At 49.9% G+C, this 21,025-nt stretch overlaps 1 protein-coding gene across 3 annotated transcripts in view; it reads left to right on the forward strand.

Annotated features, from left to right (window-relative positions):
• MYOM2 (myomesin 2) overlaps positions 1-21,025 on the forward strand; it is a 78,980-nt gene that overhangs the window by 18,143 nt on the left and 39,812 nt on the right. For all 3 annotated transcript variants that reach the window (XM_019737583.2, XM_019737582.2, XM_019737584.2), the window contains exons 7-17: positions 432-520; positions 595-645; positions 2,055-2,219; positions 4,087-4,248; positions 5,746-5,887; positions 7,806-8,005; positions 9,198-9,251; positions 13,856-13,983; positions 16,891-17,074; positions 17,885-18,059; positions 19,542-19,663. In XM_019737583.2, the coding sequence (XP_019593142.2) occupies positions 432-520; positions 595-645; positions 2,055-2,219; positions 4,087-4,248; positions 5,746-5,887; positions 7,806-8,005; positions 9,198-9,251; positions 13,856-13,983; positions 16,891-17,074; positions 17,885-18,059; positions 19,542-19,663 (1,472 nt within the window). The remainder of the gene's footprint in view (positions 1-431; positions 521-594; positions 646-2,054; positions 2,220-4,086; positions 4,249-5,745; positions 5,888-7,805; positions 8,006-9,197; positions 9,252-13,855; positions 13,984-16,890; positions 17,075-17,884; positions 18,060-19,541; positions 19,664-21,025) is intronic.

Genomic DNA, 21,025 nt, shown 5'->3' on the forward strand with positions numbered 1-21,025 from the left:
TCCTGTCACTTTGGGGTTCTGGGCATAATCTGCTATTTGCAAGGGGCTGCCTGGTGTGCAGTGAGGTGGAGTTAATCTCCCCGGAGGTCAAGGTCCTTGGAGCTAGCTGCCCGCTGACAGCTCAAAGCACGGATTCTGCAGAGGTACCAGAAGGGAACACAGACAGGTGGAGAGAAGTGAGGGCTGTCAGCGGTGATGATGCATTTCTTTCTCAAAGCCAAAGCCCAGTTGTAGTCAGATCAGGTCCATGTCTATGATTGATGCCTCGTTCCAGGACAGAACTGGCATTGTTCTGAAATACACCTTCATAAACAAAGGACCTAGGCCACGCGGGCTGCTTTCAGGAATGTTTGTGTTCAAACTGGGGTCACTGGCGTTTACAGAACAGTCCCCAGTGCGCTGAGGACCTTGTCTTGCTTTTTCTCTCTAAGGGCAAACTTTGATGACACAGCCACGTACTCAGCAGTGGCGACCAACGTGCACGGGCAGATGTCCACCAGCGCCGCCGTGGTGGTGAGAAGTGAGTGAGCGCGGCTCGGGGGCAGGCGGGCGCCCTTTGTCTTTCTTTGCCTTGCTCACCCCATTGTCTTGCAGGGTTCCGAGGAGACGAGGAGCCATTCTGTTCTGTGGGACTCCCGATTGGATGTAAGTCGATTTTTTTCTTTCTTTTCGGGCAGAAAAATATATAGTGACATAGCATATCATTTTAAAGATTGTTTTCCAAAGGTAAAATCTTTTATTTATTTATTTATTTATTTATTTATTTATTTATTAACCAAAAAGTGTTTTCCAAGTTTTCCCTGGCCAGTGTCAGGCTGCTGATAGTTTGTTCTGATGTAAGTCCGAGGCAGGGTGGTCATTTTAGACACTGGTGAAACTTTACATTTTTGAATTGGGGACAAAAAAGGAATCCAAATCCCTGACTGGGACGCAGAATGTGGCTGGTTGTGTTTAAGGAGTGTTTTCTTCCTCTGCCAAAGTCGCTAGGCTCACGTGTAAGGAGCAGCACTGTAGATGGCCTGGGGGTCAGCAGCTGTCCACTTGGAAGCCCAGGCTGGCCTTTGTCCTGATACGAGTGACACTGCGGGCGGGCGACTCCACCCCCTGCTGTTCACTGTCACGTAGTGTGGGATGCCACTCGCCCTCCTATGTGCTGGTACGCCACAGGCCACCACATGGGTCCCAGTTTCTACAGTGACTGCCAAAGGCGCTGTAGGAGGCAAGTCCAGTCTCTTTCTTTGGGACCAGAAGGTCCAGAGCCAGGTGAGGGTGGTGAAGGTAGCCCGGCCGTGGCATCTGAAGAACCAGCACTTCCTGGCAGCGTGGCTTATTTATAGCTGGGGATGAGAGTCGGCATTGAGCTGACCTTCCAAAAGCAGAATTGTGCGTTGCCATAGCAGCTCTGGTTTGTATCCTAGTCTGAGGTCTGCATGTTACAGACCAAGTTTGGTGAGTGAGGGGAGGGCCGGCTGGGACCACTGAATACTTGGGTGTAGCTTACTTTGCTCATTTCTGGGTGAATTTTATTGCACGGGCTTATGTCCAACAGTTGGGGGGATATCCAAGACCAGTGACAGGCCAGTGGGGCAAGTTCCAGGACCACACAGGTGGAGGCAGGGGGATCTGAGGCTCTGTGTCACAGCAAACGTGAGATGATGCCGTCTGGATTCCGAGGCCCACGCAGACTCCCTATGGAGGACGTCCCCAGTGACGGAGCCGGAAGGGATCACAGAAGTCACGGGGTGCCACCCCCGGTTTCTTTGTTAAAATTGTGTCTTTCTAAACAAAAAGTCTAAAGCACTCGCAGGACACTGCACTGCGCAGGACTGGAGTCAGAACCCTGTAGCTCAGCGCTCAGCTCCCTGTGAGGGGCCCCGGGATAAGGAAACTGGCCCTTTCCCGCCCTCCCCCTCCAGGTGGCCTCGGAGGAAACAGTCACCTCCAAGTTCGCAGCTGTTTAAACGTTTCCCTAAGTGCATGTATTTGTAAACAGAGACTTTCCGTGTTAAATGTTTACCGCGCGCCTGTGACCGTGTCCCGTTTGCTCTGCGCAGTGCCCTTGTCGACCGTGGTTCCATACACGCACTTCGATGTCCAGTTTTTGGAGAAATTCGGGGTCACCTTCAGAAGAGAAGGCGAGACGGTCACTCTCAAGTGCAAGCTGCTGGTGACTCCGGACCTGAAAAGAGTGCAGCCGCGGGCGGAGTGGTACCGGGACGGTGAGTGCAGCAAAGCCGCCGCCTGGGGGCGCTCCCGCGCGCACGCGCTGTGGTCCCGCCGGCTGTGGTCCCGGAGTTTTAAACGTCAGTGTGAACTCGGCGTTGCTGTCCAGCGCTGCCAGGGGGACAGGCAGGCAGCACAGCCCGGGGCGAGGCCGGGGCAGCTGGGGCCTGCGCTGACCTGGGCTGTCACTGGGGCGTGTGCAGAGGTTCACAGGCAGCGCCTGCAACTGATGAGCCGCCAGAGGTTCCTGCAGCGCCTCAGTAAAGATGTTCTCGATGTCACCAGGGAGCGAGCCAGGTCTTTCTTTATGTTTCTCCTTGGCTAAAACACGTAACGTTTGTCAGAGCTTAGCACGTGATGCGCTCTGTTCTGAGTGTGTTAGCTCCATTTTCATAGGGATCCGAGGGGGGGGGGTTAGCTCCTTATTGTAGGTGGGGAGCTGAGAAGAGACACATGCTCAGGTGTGGCTTCAGGGAGGTGGCAGCGCTGCGGCTGGAACCCCGGCAGCCTGGCTCAGACGCCACGTCCCTGACCACCAAACACCTTTGCCTCAGTCAGCGGGTTGTGCTGTGCCGCCCATGTGTGCAAACTGTGCGTGGGGACTTGTCCTGGTCTCCTCTGGGCTGTACCCCTAAAGGGAGCTGGGTCTCCATGGGTTCTGTCACAGACTGTTCTGCTTAGTTTACTCAGGAACTAACACAGCGCAAAACGTGACAAAGAACGTGCCATTCTTGCCCATGAGACACTTATAATCTAGTGGGGAAATACACAGCATTGTAGAGCCGTGTCTTCTTAAACTCTAAGAAATCTCCCAGAACAGGTTGTGATAACTTGCCACATGCACGGCAGGCCACACAGTTCAGCCAGGAGCACAGGTCTGGAGAGAAGGAGGCTGGTGGGCAGAGAGACGACATGGACAGAAGGAGGGCTGTGTGCCAAAGGGCAGGGCCCAAGAGTGTAGGGGGGCTGGGCCACAGAGGACACGTGCGTGACTTTGCACAGGGCAGCTCAGGGTGAGCTGTCGGGTTTGTAGGGGTGCTGGGCCTATGATCTTCTGTTGGGATAGAACAGTCGTCCCCCCTTATGTGCCATTTCTCTTTCTGAGGTTTCAGTTAACCGCAGTCCAAAAATAGTAAATGGAAAACTCCAGAAATCATTCATAAGTTTTAAATTGTGTGCTGTTCTGAGCAGCTCAGGTGTCTTGATCTCCCAGCCCATCCCAGCCGGGTGTGAATCATCCCTTTGTCCAGCTGTCTCAGCTCCCTGCCTGTGACTCACTTGGTAGCGTCCCTTTATCAGATGGACTATCGTGGTGGGTATCGCAGCGCTGTGTTCAGGCAGCCCATGTTTTGTGTAATAACGGCCCCAAACACAAGAGTAGTGGTGCTGCCAAAGCGGATATGCCGAAGAGCAGCCGGAAAACGCTTCCCTTACGTGAAAAGGTGTGTTTGTGTCATAACATACTGTACATACAGGTTTAGTACCTCCCTGGTTTCAGGCATCCGCTGGGGGTCTTGGAATATGTGCCCCTCGGATAAGGGGGGTGGCTGTGGTTAGGACCATAGCTGCTTTTATTCTCCGTGGGGAGAGAGCAGGGCGACTGTGGTGGCCGAGCAGATTTAATTTGCCTGTCGGTCTAATTGAAGATGCCCCTGAGGTCTCCTGTTTTGACCTTCATCCCTTTCACTGTTGACCCTTGATTCCCACGTGTGAACAGCTCTTTGTGTAAACAGCGTTCCCATGTTTGGACATCGAAGCTTCGTGTCACGCCAAGGTGGCGAGTCCCCCCTCACCATGAGGCTGCACACGTGTGTCCTTTGGCTGACGTTTCTGAACAGACCTGGCGCTTTCATGCTCTTTCAGACGTGCTGGTGAAAGAGTCCAAATGGACAAAGATGTTCTTCGGGGAAGGCCAGGCCTCCCTGTCCTTCAGCCACCTGAACAAGGACGACGAGGGGCTCTACACCCTGCGGATCGTGTCGGGCGGAGGCGTCAGTGAGCACAGCGCCTTCCTGTTTGTAAGAGGTACGTGGGCCTGCGCCTGGGCCGGGTGTGGTCATGGGGGCCTGAGCCTGGGCCGGGTGTGGTTATGGGGTCTGAGCCTGGGCCGGGTGTGGTTATGGGGGCCTGAGCCTGGGCCGGGTGTGGTCATGGGGGCCTGAGCCTGGGCCGGTTGTGGTTATGGGGCCTGAGCCTGGGCCGGGTGTGGTTATGGGGTCTGAGCCTGGGCCGGGTGTGGTCATGGGGGCCTGAGCCTGGGCCGGGTGTGGTTATGGGGGCCTGAGCCTGGGCCGGGTGTGGTTATGGGGTCTGAGCCTGGGCCGGGTGTGGTTATGGGGGCCTGAGCCTGGGCTGGGAGTGGTTATGGGGGCCTGAGCCTGGGCCGGGTGTGGTCATGGGGGCCTGAGCCTGGGCTGGGAGTGGTTATGGGGGCCTGAGCCTGGGCTGGGTGTGGTCATGGGGGCCTGAGCCTGGGCCGGGTGTGGTCATGGGGGCCTGAGCCTGGGCTGGGTGTGGTTATGAGGGCCTGAGCCTGGGCTGGGTGTGGTTATGGGGGCCTGAACCTGGGCCGGTTGTGGTTATGGGGCCTGAGCCTGGGCCGGGTGTGGTTATGGGGGCCTGAGCCTGGGCCGGGTGATGTTATGGGGGCCTGAGCCTGGGCCGGGTGTGGTTATGGGGGCCTGAGCCTGGGCCGGGTGTGGTTATGGGGGCCTGAGCCTGGGCCAGGTGTGGTCATGGGGGCCTGAGCCTGGGCCGGGTGTGGTTATGGGGGCCAGAGCCTGGGCCAGGTGTGGTCATGGGGGCCTGAGCCTGGGCCGGGAGTGGTTATGGGGGCCTGAGCCTGGGCCGGGTGTGGTCATGGGGGCCTGAGCCTGGGCCGGGTGTGGTTATGGGGGCCAGAGCCTGGGCCAGGTGTGGTCATGGGGGCCTGAGCCTGGGCCGGGTGTGGTCATGGGGGCCTGAGCCTGGGCCGGGTGTGGTCATGGGGGCCTGAGCCTGGGCCGGGTGTGGTTATGGGGTCTGAGCCTGGGCCGGGTGTGGTTATGGGGCCTGAGCCTGGGCCGGGTGTGGTCATGGGGGCCTGAGCCTGGGCCGGGTGTGGTCATGGGGGCCTGAGCCTGGGCCGGGTGTGGTTATGGGGCCTGAGCCTGGGCCGGGTGTGGTCATGGGGGCCTGAGCCTGGGCCGGGTGTGGTCATGGGGGCCTGAGCCTGGGCCGGGTGTGGTCATGGGGGCCTGAGCCTGGGCTGGGAGTGGTTATGGGGGCCTGAGCCTGGGCCGGGTGTGGTTATGGGGGCCTGAGCCTGGGCCGGGTGTGGTTACCGGGGTGTATCCTGGGCAGTGGCCTTAGGTGAAAGGAGGGAGTGACCATAGCACCTGGCAGTGAAGGGGTGTCCTTGGGCGCATTGATCGTGTCCTTGGAGCAAGTCCATGAGATCCGAGTTGGAAGGAGCTGTCACCAGGCTTTCACGTGCTCCCATTGTAATGACTGATCGATCATCTCTCTCCTCCCCCACCCCAGACGCTGACCCGCTGGTCACTGGGGCTCCTGGTGCACCTATGGACGTGCAGTGCTATGATGCAAACCGAGATTATGTTATTGTCACTTGGAAGCCGCCCAACACGACCACTGAGGGTGCCGTCATCGGCTATTTCATTGATCGGTGAGTGTCTGCTGCATTCTTAACAGGCATAGAAACATTCCTGAAATGGATATTATTGTGGACAACCTATTTGGATGTTTTTCTAGACTCAGGCTCATGCTGCCACTGTTGATGGCATCTGGTACATGCTGTTTTTTTAGTCACTGGGAAGGATCGCCCTGCAGGCAGGGCCTCATGCAGCCACACGAGGTCTGTGTTGCAGTCACGGCGATGTTGCCGGATCCACACCAGTGTCACATCCTGTCCGCTTCTCCAGGCCGTTCCCAGCCGGTTTCCAGTGCTGCCAGGGGTCAGCCTGGCTGGGGACGGGCCTGGCTGCAGGGTCACGTTCAGCCCCGTTCCTCCCTCCAGAGGACTGGAGAATGGGCTTGGTGAATGCAGCCACGTACGCAGGCTCCTTCACACCCAACGTCCTTCCTTCTTCTGTTAAATAAGGTTTCCTTCTTGTTTCCAAGTAAAAAATATTGACGTTTTGAAGCACAAAATTTTGGAATCTTCCTTTGAGTTAATAACTAAACATAGGTCATCATTCAACCAAACGGAGTTTAATCTCTTTGCGTCCCTTCATGTGGCGGGTGCTGCTTGGGGAGGACCCGGGGGAGCCAGTGAGGTCGCTGGACCTGCAGTTTAGGCCTCAGCCGGACGGTTCAGTCACTGAAGAAAATTATAGTCGAAGACAATGATTTAGGAGGCAGATAGGAGGGTCTAACCTGTTGGGTTATTGGCAGATGGTCCCAGATAGGCATTGAAATTTTTATTCATATAAAACACAATGAAATGCGATGGTTATTTCAGAAAAAAACATCAATCAACTCATTAAGTTCTCTCCGCCCTAACAAGGCTATTGGCTTAGCTAAAGTATTTACACCAGTGTAATATTTTGATATGCCAGCGTCAGATCTGCAGAATGTTGTTCAGGGTTTACTTGAATTAAACAAATTAACAAAAAAATAAAACCAAAGCTATTTTGTGTTCCCTGTAACATTTGATAATTTTTCCAGCCATCTGGCAAAAAAGTTTCTTGTGCCACTCAGTTAATGATCCACTTTTTCCCTCATTAAAAGAGACAAAATAGCAGAACTCTTATGACGCAAGTTAGCCCACGTGGGTCAGAGAACTGTCATCAGAGATGCTGAATAATTGGAGGAAAGAGAGTCATTCTTTCTAACACCAATGTGCAGCCCTGATACTCTGAAAGACTCATTTTCTCAACTTGCTCTTTTCTCCTGGGTTTTTGACAAGAAGTTTTGATATTGAAATATCTCAGCCTTTCAAAAATGGAGGTTAATCTTTTCTACATTTCCAGATTTCTGGTCAGGACTTAATTAATACTTCCATATTCCACATGAGAGGCCTCCTAGAAAGAATCGCATTACCATTATTGGAGCAGACAAACCCGCTGTCCCACGGGAAGTCACTCCTGGGCTCAGCGTGGTGACTTCTGTCCTTGGGGCCCAGAGTGAAGGGCCATTTCACTTCTTCAGCCTCAGCAGACATTGGGGAGCTTAGGGGACCCTGAGAGTTTGTGGTGTAAGTTGATAAAGAGCTTTCAAGGATCGGTAATGTTTGGAGGAGATTTTGCCTAAATGTGTTTGAAGTCAGGAATTGATCTTAAGCTGTAGATTATAAAGGCTTAGGAATATATATATATATATATATATATATATATATATATGTATATATATGTATTTATATGTATATATTTATATGTTACACCTCCTAAATAGCTGTCTTTTAAAGTTTATTTATACTATTTGTATAAATCAATATTTTGATGGCATTGATTTTACCAATGTGAGATCTTTTCCTGTTATAATTATTTTATATATTTGCATACGTATAAATATGTGTATGCCTATATATGTACTTATTAGACTGACATATCTGTTTTTCTCCACACTGTCCTTTTTGTCTGCAGATGTGAAGTGGGCACTGACAATTGGGTTCAGTGCAATGACGCACCGGTAAAAATCTGCAAATACCCTGTCACCGGGCTCTTTGAAGGACGGTCTTATATGTTCCGGGTGAGGGCGATCAACAGCGCCGGTGCCAGCCGGCCGTCCAGAGCCTCTGAGGCTGTGGCTGCCCTCGACCCCGCTGACCTCAAACGGTTACAAGGTAGGTTGCCAACATGCTAAGTTCCACGTCTGGGAAACTTGGGGCCGTTGTGTGTGATTTGCTCTTTGCCCTTCACCCCCAAGTGCACGTGAAGCCTAAGCAGCTCGTGAGGGGCTGGCGGTGGCGGCGGTGCTTCCCAGTCGCCTGTGTCCCCAGCGGCGTTGCCAGGCTGGTGTTTCTGCTAAATGTGCTGCACCGTCCTTTGTCCTTCCTGGGAGCCGAGCCAAATGGGTGGACAATTAGACTTTTCTAAGTGCAGCCATGATATAATTTCAATGCATAATGGGGCTTAGAAGGCGCTGAAACCAAGCCACTCTCTTTGGGAATTTTCACTTCACACAATGCAAATAGATTCCTTACTGCGCTTGAACCCTTAATTAGGATTGTCATGAGCTGCTCATTCTCCTTACCACACGATCTCTGGAATCCAACGCGGAGAGCTGCGGAGTGCTAAAGAGTGGTAGGGCCTTTCCAGAATATCAACTCTGACAACTTGGGTAGTGGATACGGTCTGACAATTAAGTTCGCGAACATGTTGCAAAGATGTTGCTCACCTTTTCTGATATCAGAGGGATTATTCATTATAAATTTGTACCAACTGGACAAATAGTTAACCAAGTTTACTATTTGGAAGTGCTGAAAAGGCTGTGTGAAAAAGTTAGACGACCTGAACTTTTCACCAGCAATTCATGGCTCTTGCATCACGACAATGCACCAGCTCACACGACCCTGTCTGTGAGGGAGGTTTTAGCCAGTAAACAAATAACTGTATTGGAACACCCTCCCTACTCACCTGATCTGGCCCCCAGTGACTTCTTTCTTTACCTGAAGATAAAGGAAACATTGAAAGGAAGAAATTTTGATGACATTCAGGACATTAAGGGTAATACCACGACAGCTGTGATGGCCATTCCAGATAAAGAGTTCCAGAACTGCTCTGAAGGCTGGGTTAGGCACTGGGGTCAGTGTATAGCTTCCCAAGGGGAGTCCTTCGAAGGAGACTGTAGTGATATTCAGCAATGAGGTGTGTAGCACTGTTTCTAGGATGAGTTTGCAAACCTAATTGTCAGACCTCATTTGCTGTTGGCATCATTGCCGAGGCGAGTGGGACCTCGCGAGCAATTGGGGAAACCAGGGATTTCTTTAGGAAACCTTTGGATGTCAAATTTAGCATCAACCTTTCTCTCCGCAGCAATCCATCTGGAGGGAGATAAAGAAATTGTGATCTATCAGGACGACCTGGAAGGTAAGTGGCCCTTCCCTGCTTTTCAGCTGCTTTTACCCTTGGGGTTTAGGACTGTCATTCTGCACAAGAGTGAGGGAGAGCAAACACCCACAAGGAGGGACACTGTTAACATGTAAGAGTGAAGACCGTAGGCCAAGCCTGCAGCTTAGGGTCTACAGAAGTTAAAAAAAACAAAAAAGAAAAGCAAGGCAGAATGAGGGGGTGAGCCTAAGAATGAAGGTGTAGTGGACGTTGGTGTTTCCATCGGGGTTCACCAATGCATTCTTTTGGGGACATATAGAGAAGCAACCAAACTGAACCTCAGGTTATTTGATCACTAGCTGATGCCAGATTACTTTCTCCCAGATTCTGTTACTGGAACAGTGTTTGTTTCATTTTTTAAGCAAAAATTTTATTTTTAATAATGTAACTAAATGAATTGAGTCTTTCCTGTCAAATATTGTCCCTACTGCATTTTATGAATACTAAATATTCCTTCCAGAGATATCCAGAAAGATCGGTTTACTAGCATTATCAATCGGGAATCCAAGATTTTAACTGGACTTATAATTAGAATTCATAGGGGACAGAGTGAAAATTTAGAAATAAAAAGAGTTAATTACTTTGGAGCCAGGGCCTAAGGAGACGGACTTTGAGCTCTTCTTCAGAACGGTGTCAGCCCACACGCCCTTCCCTAGACAGCGCATATTCAGGGATCTGTTGGTTGGTTTCATATTTTCCCCAAATGGTATCCAAAATTGTATGTTCTACCCCGATAAAAATTTTTCTCCGGTATCTCAAAAAAGAAAAAAATGCATGTGATTCCCACAGAACACCCTTAAGAGTTCTGGTTAATCCCATGGTGATGTGTAAAGCCTTAGTTAAAACCTCTGTGTCCAGGAGAACTCAGAAACCAGGAAAGGTGCCCAATATGAAAGTACCAAAAGGGGGGGGCGGCCAGTTAGCTCATTTGGTTAGAACGTGTGCTCTTAACAACAAGGTTGCCGGTTCGAGCCCCACATGGGCCACTGTGAGCTGCGCCCTCCACAACTAGATTGAAACAACTACTTGACTTGGAGCTGATGGGGCCTGGAAACATGCTTAAAAAAAATAAAAGATGGAAAAAAAAAAAGCACCAACTGGAAAGTAACTTGGGAAGGTTGAGTTGTTACGACTTCCTAAGCAAGGGATTCAAACTCAGGGATTTGAATGACTAAAAAACGGCTCCTAAGTACCTTGGACGGGAGGTTCTTGTCGCCCAGACTGTGTAAAGTATGTGTTTCTGACCTGACAGCAGAAAGGGAAGTTCTCTTTCCCCGCCGAACAGAGGAGATCAGTGAGGAGAGAAGGGACCTGAGAGTGGGCACGTAGGAGTGAAAATCCAGTCAGGTTACCTGAAACGGGGAGAATAACTTTCTGTATAAATGTCGCGTATCTGCTATGAAAGCTGCAGTAGGTAAAGGTCACTGTGAAAAGCACGGGAACAGGAAATCCTAGAATCTACTACGTGTTCCAAGGCAGCAACTATGATATTTTGGGGAGAAAAGCTGTCTTTTTATATATGGATACAGATGCTTTGGGATATAAATAGCCAGCTGTACATTAAGTGCCAAATAAAGAAATAACCCTATTTTCAAAGACTTGGTTTTCCAACTGAAAAAACGGAAGTGTGGTTTCCAGACACTGTGGATCTTATTTCCAGCTGGAACAGAGTCTCCGATAATGATTTTCATGCTCTTTCTCATTTCCTTTCTTATGAGAAGGCAGGTTTCCTGGCTCCTGGGCCTTCACTGTTTTTGATGCATTCTTGAACGTGGCTGTGTTTTATTCCCACTCTGGGAAACGTTCCAAGGTTCTGCTGATGAGGCTGGTCGTGGAAGGTGGAGGATAAAACACTCAGAGGGGACCTGTTTGGCTGGGGATGTTGATACGGCCGGAGTTCAGTGCACAGGGCTTCTGTTCCCTGGCTGAGGCTTTGCTCCCAGCCAATGGTCAGTTTCCATGGCTCAGAACAAACTAGGTATGAAATAAAAATTCCTGTACACTGAGCGGGGTTTGGAAAGTTCATCTGTGAACTTAACTCATGCTAGATGATGAATACATCTTCTAATGTAAAATAATCGAGAGAGAGAGAGAGAGAGAGAGAGAGAGAGAGAGAGAGATTCCACAGTGTTTTTAAGCAAACCATTTCTGGTTTTGAAAGTGTGACATTAGGAAGTTCTTGCCTTTTCTACCCCTAATTCTTTCCTTCACCTAAGCTGACCTTTCTCTTTGAGTGTTGTTTTAGCTAGAAAATAACTGCTAATCACCATTTGTTTTAATGAAAAAGAAACATTACTTTTGTTGGTTACAAAACTGCTCTTCTGCTATTTTAGGTTTTTGCTAAATTTTTCTAATCACCTTAATCTTGGTTAGTGTTTTCCTTTAAACATGTTAATTAATGTCAACTCTCTTCTCTTAACTTTCCCAGTCTTTCTTGAGTCACTCCATTGAAAAAAGGAGATTCTATTCTGGAAAGGCCACAAAGGCTCTCACAATATAATAAGATTGTTTTTATGTTACTAAATCCTGGACCAGGTCCTATGCAGCTGACGTGCCAGTTTTGTCACTTACTCTGAAAGCTCAATTATGGCTGTATAGTCGCCTGAAATCTGTCCTCCTGGGGGCCTATAAATTCCAATGAACTTTATCTTACATTGATTTAAAGAGGACCCTCCCGGGCAGGCTTTGCTATCCCGGGGCTGATAGAACAAAACGCAGGATTTGCGGTCAGAAGACCTGGGCTTGGACCCCATGTCAGCCAGTCAGTAGCTGGGTGACCTGAGGAAAGCACTCTGCTTTTCTGACTCCCACCTCCATTCATGTCCCGTTTTCATCTGGTCTTGACGTGACCCATGAGGACAGGGCTGCAGACAAGCGTGATGCTGAAGCCAAGACCGAGGGCAGGATCCCCCCCAGCAGCACCTGTCCAGGTGGGGAAAGCATTCGGCCATTTCCGCTTTCACATACCTTCCCCTCTCCAGCTGCTGGAGTGTCGCTTTGGACAGCAGTTTATCTCTGTGGCTCCCTGGGGCCATTTTGAATTGTCTCCTCTTCTGTCTGTGGTGGGGGTCACCTGCTGGGGCACCACTGAGCGTGTTGCCGGAAGTCCTGGTAACTCAAGCATCTTAGCCTGGTCGGGATTCTGTGCTGAAAGAGCTGGAATCTTCCTTCTTGCCTAGGCCTCAAATAAACCACTTCTCACTTCATTTCTCTGGGCTGAGAAGCTCTGTGCCAGGGGTACAAACAGTCGGCATTTAGTTCAGACAGTGGGGGGTCCTGGTCTGCATTTGGAGGTTCACAGGCCCACATGGCTTCCATCATTTCCTGTGGCCCTCTGTCCTCCGGGTTTGCATCCTGTGTTGTCTGGCACCTTGGAAATAAGCCACCGTGTGTTTGGGAATTCTGCGTGCATTGCCCTTGGGGCAGGCTCCCATGCCGTCTCTGCTTAGTGCCCCTTTCTGCGTCTCTTCAGGGGTGACACAGCCATGAGTGCAGAGCAGGCCATTGGGGTGGTGAGGCCCCAGCCACCTGGCACTCTGGGCACTTTCCTGAGACACCCTGACTCCTCATTTGAAATCGAACCCACTTCCAGATGCTCCCAGCTCAGGCCACGCTGCCTTTATAAGCCGGTTGCCTGTGAAGTGGGCTGCACTCTGAAACTGGACTCCTGTGATATGAAACCCAGTCTTGTTCATGCTGTTTCCATGTGGCTGTCCACTGTGCCGCTGGCAGCAGGGTCCCCAGAGAAATGGCTTTTGGGAAGGGCTCAGAGACATCCTGCGATGTTTCGAACTGTTCTAATCGCGTGCTAAGCTAATTGGAGCTCAGAATATATTGTTTCGAAATTACAGGGGCTGTGGGGCCTGGAAATCTTCCAACTCCCCAGCTTTTTTATGAGAAGCTCTCGTACTGGAACATAATACCCCTGACACCTAATAGGACATTAAAAAACAACTTGTGGCAGAAGAGAGATAAGTGGGCATGTCTGATTGCAAACCTGTCCTAGGCGTTTCTAGAGGCTTATGCTACCCCTCCCTCTGCGATTTCAAACACATAATCACAGGATACTGAGCTGGAGAACGTAGTGGGGCCCGACCTGAGGAGGACAGCGAGCTTTGGAAGCTGACACATAGTTGCAATGCTTGGAGGGCACACAGGACAAAGACAGCTGGAGCAAGCGCCCCAGAGTAGGGTACATTCGGCAAGGCATCCGTGCTGCTGGCATGGGGACAGCACCTTTTGACACACATCCCCGGGGCCGTCAGGCCACCTTTTGGGTCAAATGCTCTATTCTTTCTGGATAAATCTCTCCCTACTTCCAGCTGAAACCCAGGAAGCCTTCTGGACTAGATTCTTTTCTTGTCGACAGGCTTATGTTAGAGGCAGGGATAACTGAATGATCTCTGCCAATCCTCTGCCTGGGCGCTGGAAAACTTTCCCAAAATAGAAGTGAAGCAAAGGCCAGCACTGAGGGCAGTTCTTCCATGCCGGCCGCGTGCCCAGCGGACGGCGCTCTGAGGACGGGCCGAGCCAATGGGCTGACCTGGGGTCCCCCACACTCACCCAGTGTTTTCCTCCTCCAGGTGACGTTCAGATTCCAGGACCGCCCACCAATGTACACGCCTCAGAAATCAGCAGGACGTATGTTGTCCTCAGCTGGGACCCACCTGTTCCGCGGGGGAAGGAGCCGCTGATGTACTTCATTGAGAAGGTACTGTGCTCATGTGCCCAGGCCGCAGGGCTTCACAGAGGCTCCACCACTGGTATTTAATACGAAGCCAAAGGTTTTGGCTGAACCGTGAATATGACAAATGGTCATGTCCGCCTCAGAGGAATTGCCCTGGCTCTGGCTTTGCTCCCATGAGCAAGCTGGTCACTTCACGTCACTAGGTGAGGTCCCCACTAGGCTCAAGCACCGACTGGGTGTGTGTCTTCTTCCTGAGGACTCACTGAGAAGCTGCAGCGCAGGTTGCTGGGCTCTCAGCGTGTTCATGAGTCACATGGCCACTGGGTGGCGATCTTGTAGAGTGAGTCACACTTCAGGTGGCTGAGTGTTAGACGGCCACTGGCTTGAAGACTGTAGGTGTGGACACAGGTAAGGGCATAGTTAGTGTATTGCAGCCCCGCACACACACAGACACACACAGACACACACACACACACACACACACACACGCACATGCAACACAGTTTTAAAAACAAAGACTTACTACAGGCTGTGTACACTGTCCTATCGCCCTAGAAGGTGCAGGTCGGACCCACCCTGTGATTTGGTGACTCACTGTTGGGTTGTGGCCTTTACAGTCCTGCCAATCTATAACTGGTTTTGTGGCACTAAGTTAACTCACAATGTAATACATAGTATGACGTGTACAGTCCACACAGAATATCACACTCAGCATGAGCGTCTAGTAGGCAATGCAGTGACGGTCTCCCAGAAATAACACTCAGGTGAGGCGTGGCAGGAAGGGGGGTGGCAGTGGGCACTGTCTCCCACTACACAGTGGGAGCGGCCCTCTGGCCTTCCCACTCTCTGCAAAGCTCAGTTCCCTGGATGGCTGTCACTGGTGTGCTGCAGGGCAGTTAGCTTGTGCTTTCTGGGTGACAAAATACAGTGTTTGCACAGCAGACATCTGCGTGGTCAGACCCAGATGGTGCTGAGCCAGGAGGAAAGGTCTCTCCTCGGCCCCTGCACAGGCATCTCCCTGTCCATCACCACCATTGCCAGAAGGAGCGAACGTGAACAGACATTTTGGAAAGAGGACCTCATTGCTGGGGCCACATGCCTCAGAACCTCCATCATCATGGGGGAGACACACGTGGCCTGTGTGCGAGTGCTGGACAGGAAGCTGCCAGGGCTGCCCCTGTGAGGCACGGTGTCCAAGGGGCATGGGGGACGTGGAGCAGTGGGGGCCCCAGGTGGGAGCTGGGCACACAGTGGTCCACTCACAATCCGTCTCCAGCAGTCTTTGGTGACTTGATTCCTATTAGAGCCTACAAGGAACCACGGGAATACTTAGAGTTTATTTTCTGTATTTATTCTGGCATTTGCATTTATGTTAGGAGTACGCACGTGGCGATGGGAGCTGCAGCCCTGTAATTAACACCGTACATAGCCAGCAGCCAGTGCACTGCTCTTTAGTATACAGTTTTAATCATGGATTTCCCTCCCTGTGAGTGTCGCTTGATAATTCCTCACCTAACCTTAGCCAAAAGCTGTTCGCTCTGGGTCCACGCAGGCCAGTGCCTGGCCTGTTCTGTCTGATTGAGGCCCACGAGCTCAGCGTCAGGTGGCTGGTCGTTTCTGCTGAGTCCTGTGGGTGCTGAAGGCTGCGGAGCCCTGTGTGTTCTCAGAGGCCCAGAACGTGCCCTGGGTGACGCCCTGGAAGGTGCTGGGCTGCACACCCTCCTCTAGCCCCTGCTTGAACCATGAGCTGCTAGGGATGTAGGCTTCCAGTTTTTCTTGGGCTTCTGGAAGTTTGGAAGTAAGTCTCTTGCAGTTTCCCCCCCTACTTCCCCTACTTTCTCCCTCTAACACAAGGGTCCTTTTCTCTGATCACCCAGCCAAGTGTCACCCCCACCCCAATGGAGAACTCACGCAGGCATGTGGGGGCCTCTTACCACGGACACCTGTGCCTACTCCAAGAAAGTGACTTCACTTTTGCTAAAATGAGAGAAAACCTGTCCTTTGAACATGAGTCTAATTTCCGGAGGCCTGGGGTGTTGCTCAGACTGCATTCCCAGTCTTCTGCCAGCCTCCAGCTGGGCCATGTACACCCAACCTTGACGACCTCAGGATTTCTTTGAAAAAGGGGTTTTTCTCTGTAGGAAAAAAAATTAAACGTATACTTGTAACTTTAAAAGTAATTATGAATGATAAAAATTCAACATGCAGTACAGAACATTTGGAAAATACAGAGACATCATATAAAGTAAAATTAAAAGCACCAACAATTCCTTCATATAAAATAGTCACTATTGACAAATGGCATATATATTTATAGTCTTGTCCTCTACAGGTTTTTATATACTTGATATATCATAGATATGATTGGCATTCTTTATTACATTTAACAGAATGATACAATTCTCATCCTATTAAAGATCTTTATACAACAACATAAAAAGTTACATTTTAATATGAATGCATCACAATGTATCTTCCCCCATTGTTAATTATTTAGATTGCTGTTACATTATTATCACTATAACTAGTTGCAAAATAGTAACAATTTAAAACCAAAATGTGAACAGTTGAGTTATGATGGCATTTTACAAATATATTCTTAAATTATCTTTAACTACTTACAGTTCATTCCATTTTACTAAAAATATAACCTATGTAATTGATTCCCTTAAGTTTTCTATGGTTTAATTATTCCATGTCAGGTGAAAATTTTATTGGTAAGTATTTCCAACTTTAGGTGATTTCTTACCTACTTCTCTACATTGCCTCCCCTTTTCATAAAATTCAGGAAAGACTTACTGCTGGCCCAGTGTGTGGCGTACAGGATGACATCCCTAAAATACAATTTGGTTAGCTCAAATGGAATATTCCCTTCAACTTGATTTTGGGGAACCCTCGGCTCTCTTTCATAAGTCCTGTTTGTCTTTGCAGTCCATGGTCGGGAGTGGCAGCTGGCAACGGGTCAACGCCCAGCTGGCCGTGAGGTCCCCTCGATATGCTGTCTTTGACCTTGCTGATGGGAAACCATATGTGTTCCGAGTTTTATCTGCAAATAAGCACGGCCTGAGCGACCCGTCAGAAATCACTCCCCCCATTCAGGCTCAGGACGCCACTGGTGAGTGGTACAGTGATTGGCCGAAGTTTAGGACGGGCCCTGAGTAAGGTGACGTCAGATAAGCATTACGATGCACTGACAAAGGCATCGACACCACATACAAGACACCACCACAAGGTGCCTCCCTTACAAGAGACGAAGGTCTCTCTGCCATGCCTTGCCCAGTTCTCAACATTTCTTCAAAGTTCCACCTTCTTCTTATGAAACTGATAAATGGGTTAGAAGTATTTTTTAGGCCACTTTATTAATGGCCACTTTTTAAAAACTCTTAACCCCAAGTGCACTAGAGTTTTTTACCTGCCTGGTGGAACTTCCCCCTTTGAAGATGTCAAATGCTAAATGTAGAAATTCTGGACTACACTAGGTGAGAAAATCCACGGTCAAATCATGGTTTGAACTTGAGTCCCCTTTCAGAGTCCAGTGAATCTGATGGAAATGTGTCTTATTTTCTTTCAGTTGGTATTTTTCCATGCCCCAAAAGCTACTACCCAGTTAGCCAACGCATGTGTGTCGCCACACTTCTGTTTTAATGATCCTGGTGGAGGGGAGGGAGGTGTTGTGGGTGTGCCTCCTTCTGTTTGGGGTCGGGGGGCCTTGGGAGGGCAGAGAGGACGGGTGAGCAGCCCTGAGTCCCTCTGCTTGTTTGCCCCCCCCCCCTCGGCTGCCCGTCCCTTCGTCTTTGTCCATATTCCATCTAAAGGTCCAAACCCGGGTTGCCACTTCCTGGGGACAAACGGGCTTGAAGGTGTCTGGTGTGTCTGCCAAAACTCTGAACCCACTGACCCACTCCCATCGTGTCTCCCTGCAAAGTCACTCCTTCTGCTCCCGGCCGGGTCCTCGTGTCGCGGAACACCAAGTCGTCGGTGGTGGTGCAGTGGGACAGGCCGAAGCACGAGGAGGACCTGCTGGGCTACTACGTGGACTGCTGCGTGGCAGGCTCCAACGTCTGGGAGCCCTGCAACCACAAGCCCATCGGCTACAACAGGTGCTGCTGCCCCGCGCCCCGCTCCCCACCGTCCGGGCCCAAATCACTGCCTGGGAACAAAGTACAAAAAGCAAAACCCACACAGAAAGCACACGGCAGTGAGAGCAGCAGAAACCGTGGTAGAAACGTGTCAGAGAAGCGTGCGCACACGGCTTCTGTCCTCTTATTCGTACACAGGGACGTAGGGGGTTAACGGTGGGGAGCCGGTTACACGACTTACCTGAAGTGGTTTTCTGCTGACAGCAAAGGCATTCCAGACGTTCGCTCTTCTGCCCTAATTCGCATTTAAGATTTTCCTTTGAACAGAGAGTTAGGACAGCAAATGTAATGTGACAGGGGTTTGATTTTTCTGTGTAGATTTTCTGAATCTTTACAGTTTCACAGAACTGACAGCCCTCTTCGTGGGCCACCGACAGGGACAAAGCCAGGGGGGACTTGCTCCTCTGCTGCAGGGATGGGTGGGCCCCTGGCATCGATTTGCTCTTGCTTCGTGCTGAGTGTGCAGCATTGTCTTGGTTTATTAGGCTTTTCTCCAAGACACGCTTCTTAGGAACATAGAGGCAGCCGTCGGATCTCTACTATGGTGGGCTATCCGTTATGGCTCGGCCGTCATTCCTTTCCAAACTTTCTTCTTTTTTAAATAATTGGAAAAAGCTGTGGCTAGGAAAAGAAGCTATGTAATTGAGGAGCATAGCGGTTAGATGTTATTCACAGTCCATGGCCAGCAAATGCAGAAAGATCCCCCAGAACAGAACAGTGAAAATATTATCATAGTGCAGGAATTCTGTAAATGGACAAAAGTGTTTGCAGACCCTGGAAGACAGACAGTACTTGCTCACATTTACTGAGCACTTTCCACATGCAAGGCGTGCGTGCTGACTGATTTGGATGCTTTCCCACTGGGTGCTTGTAACAGTGCTGTGAGGTGAGTACTGTCACCACACCTCAGGTGGGGGACAGAGTCTCACACAGGTTGAGCTGACACACGCCTGTTGTCAGAGCTGCTCCTTGCACCCAGCCGGGCTTCCCTGTGTAACCTGTGGCCCCTACAGTGTAACGACTCCCCACTGTTTTCCACACGTGGGGTTCTTTCAGGTGAGGAGTTCAGTACCGTCTTACAGTGCACCTGTGAGCCATTTCCACATTTCCTGTGGAAATGAAGGGCAGGCACAGAGTAGGCGACTGTGACCCTGAGTGAGGCCCCTTTGGATCCGCGAGGGCTTTGCTTGCTGTGCCCTCAGAGCCGTTGCTTCAGCTCCTGCTAGAATTGGGGGTCATGACCTTTTTGACCCTGCATGTTAATTCGAATTAATTAGATAATAAAATGAAAATGGACGTATGTGATGCGTATAGAAAGCACACACAGAAGTCAGCTTCCTTTGAGTCCCAGGGAAACGTTCTTGCAGACTGTCCCAGGTGATCTGTCTCGTGGGGGAGGAAAGCCGGCGGTGCCTGGAGCCACGCCTGCTCGTGTCTCCCCAGGTTCGTCGTGCATGGACTGACCACAGGCGAGCAGTACATCTTCCGGGTCAAGGCCGTCAATGCTGTGGGGACGAGTGAGAACTCCCAGGAGTCCGACGTCATCAAGGTCCAGGCCGCCCTCAGTGAGTAATTCCGCTGCTCTGCTCCCGTTTTGCTGCCCAGCACGTCTTCATTTCTGCACGAAGAAGCATTTACGATGCCAGCTGGAATGTTACCAGAGGAAAACACGTAGGTGTAAACTGTCTAACAGAGAACACACAGTTCTGTGGGAGCTTCTCATCACCTGGCCACTCAGCTCGGAAATGCCACTGTGACGGGGAGACGTGGCGACATGCTCATGAAATGCAAATTGTACAGGCAAAATATTATTGGAGGTCACATTTGTTTCCAAGCTCATGTACCTACATTGCAACGCACGCTGTGGGTATGGATTTCTCTTTTCAAAATAGATGCTAATATCATCTATTTTTTTGCTGTGGCCTTTTTTGCTATTCTTAGTGCAAGGAACTTTAATGACTCCTTCCTGAGAATTTTAAATGTTTATGTAACTTATTCATACATAATGATCTTTAAACATTATTATTTTGATGAAACTGAACAATTCAGGTCTTAAATTGCAGCGATGGGCCCTAGAAACATTGATCCGTGAAGCTATTGTCTTGTACTTGTCACACTGCTGATGTCACATCACACCCACCACGCAGCTGGAACAGGTTCAGGAACGTTTTGAAACAGGAGTGTCAAATAGTACACGTTTTGCATCACAGTGTTGCCTTTTCACTTCCGAGAGAAATGTTTTGTTCTTTATTTCTGTCTCCAACTAAATTATAAAAATATTTTCTGCAATTAAGATTTCTCTTCTAACAATAATGTTTCTAAAATGTCCGAGGAATGTCAAACCTGATCATACTTAGGTGGGCAAGGTAGCAAACAAATCAATTAAAACAATTTTTAAGGTCATTCATCTCCTGTTTTCCCAGGGGAAACGTTCAAACATTCCCATGTGCCTTTTTAAGTTATTCCTATGAGGTGAAAACCAACCCTTTAAGTTTTGGTTCTATAGTAAGAAGAGCCTGTTGGCAGCTCACCTGTATGTCAGGTACCAGGCTGCCTGGACTCAGAGTCCGGGGAGAGCAGAGATGTAGCCTCTTCATCGTGCTATGAAAAGATGGCCCATTTCCACACCTGCTGTCCAGAAGGGAAGTATGACGTCACAGTCACCGGATTAACCTGAAGTTTCTGTAAACAGGTAGAAAATGAAGACGTACTGCCCTGGACAGTGTCGTCCTCATGGCCCTGGAGACACGGTCGTTGTTCTTCGTGAATGCCAGGCAGGGAAACCTCTCAAGGTTTTCCTCAGAGGAGGGGGGAGAACCTGTGATTTCAAATGTTCAGGCCAGTTTGAAATAATCCTTTGTCCTGGTATTATCGAAACACTGGGAGATGTATTTAGAAATAGCCATAAATATATAGATAATTCTTTT

This window comes from Rhinolophus sinicus, linkage group LG04 (genome assembly GCF_036562045.2).
Source record: "Rhinolophus sinicus isolate RSC01 linkage group LG04, ASM3656204v1, whole genome shotgun sequence".
Lineage (NCBI taxonomy): Eukaryota > Metazoa > Chordata > Mammalia > Chiroptera > Rhinolophidae > Rhinolophus > Rhinolophus sinicus.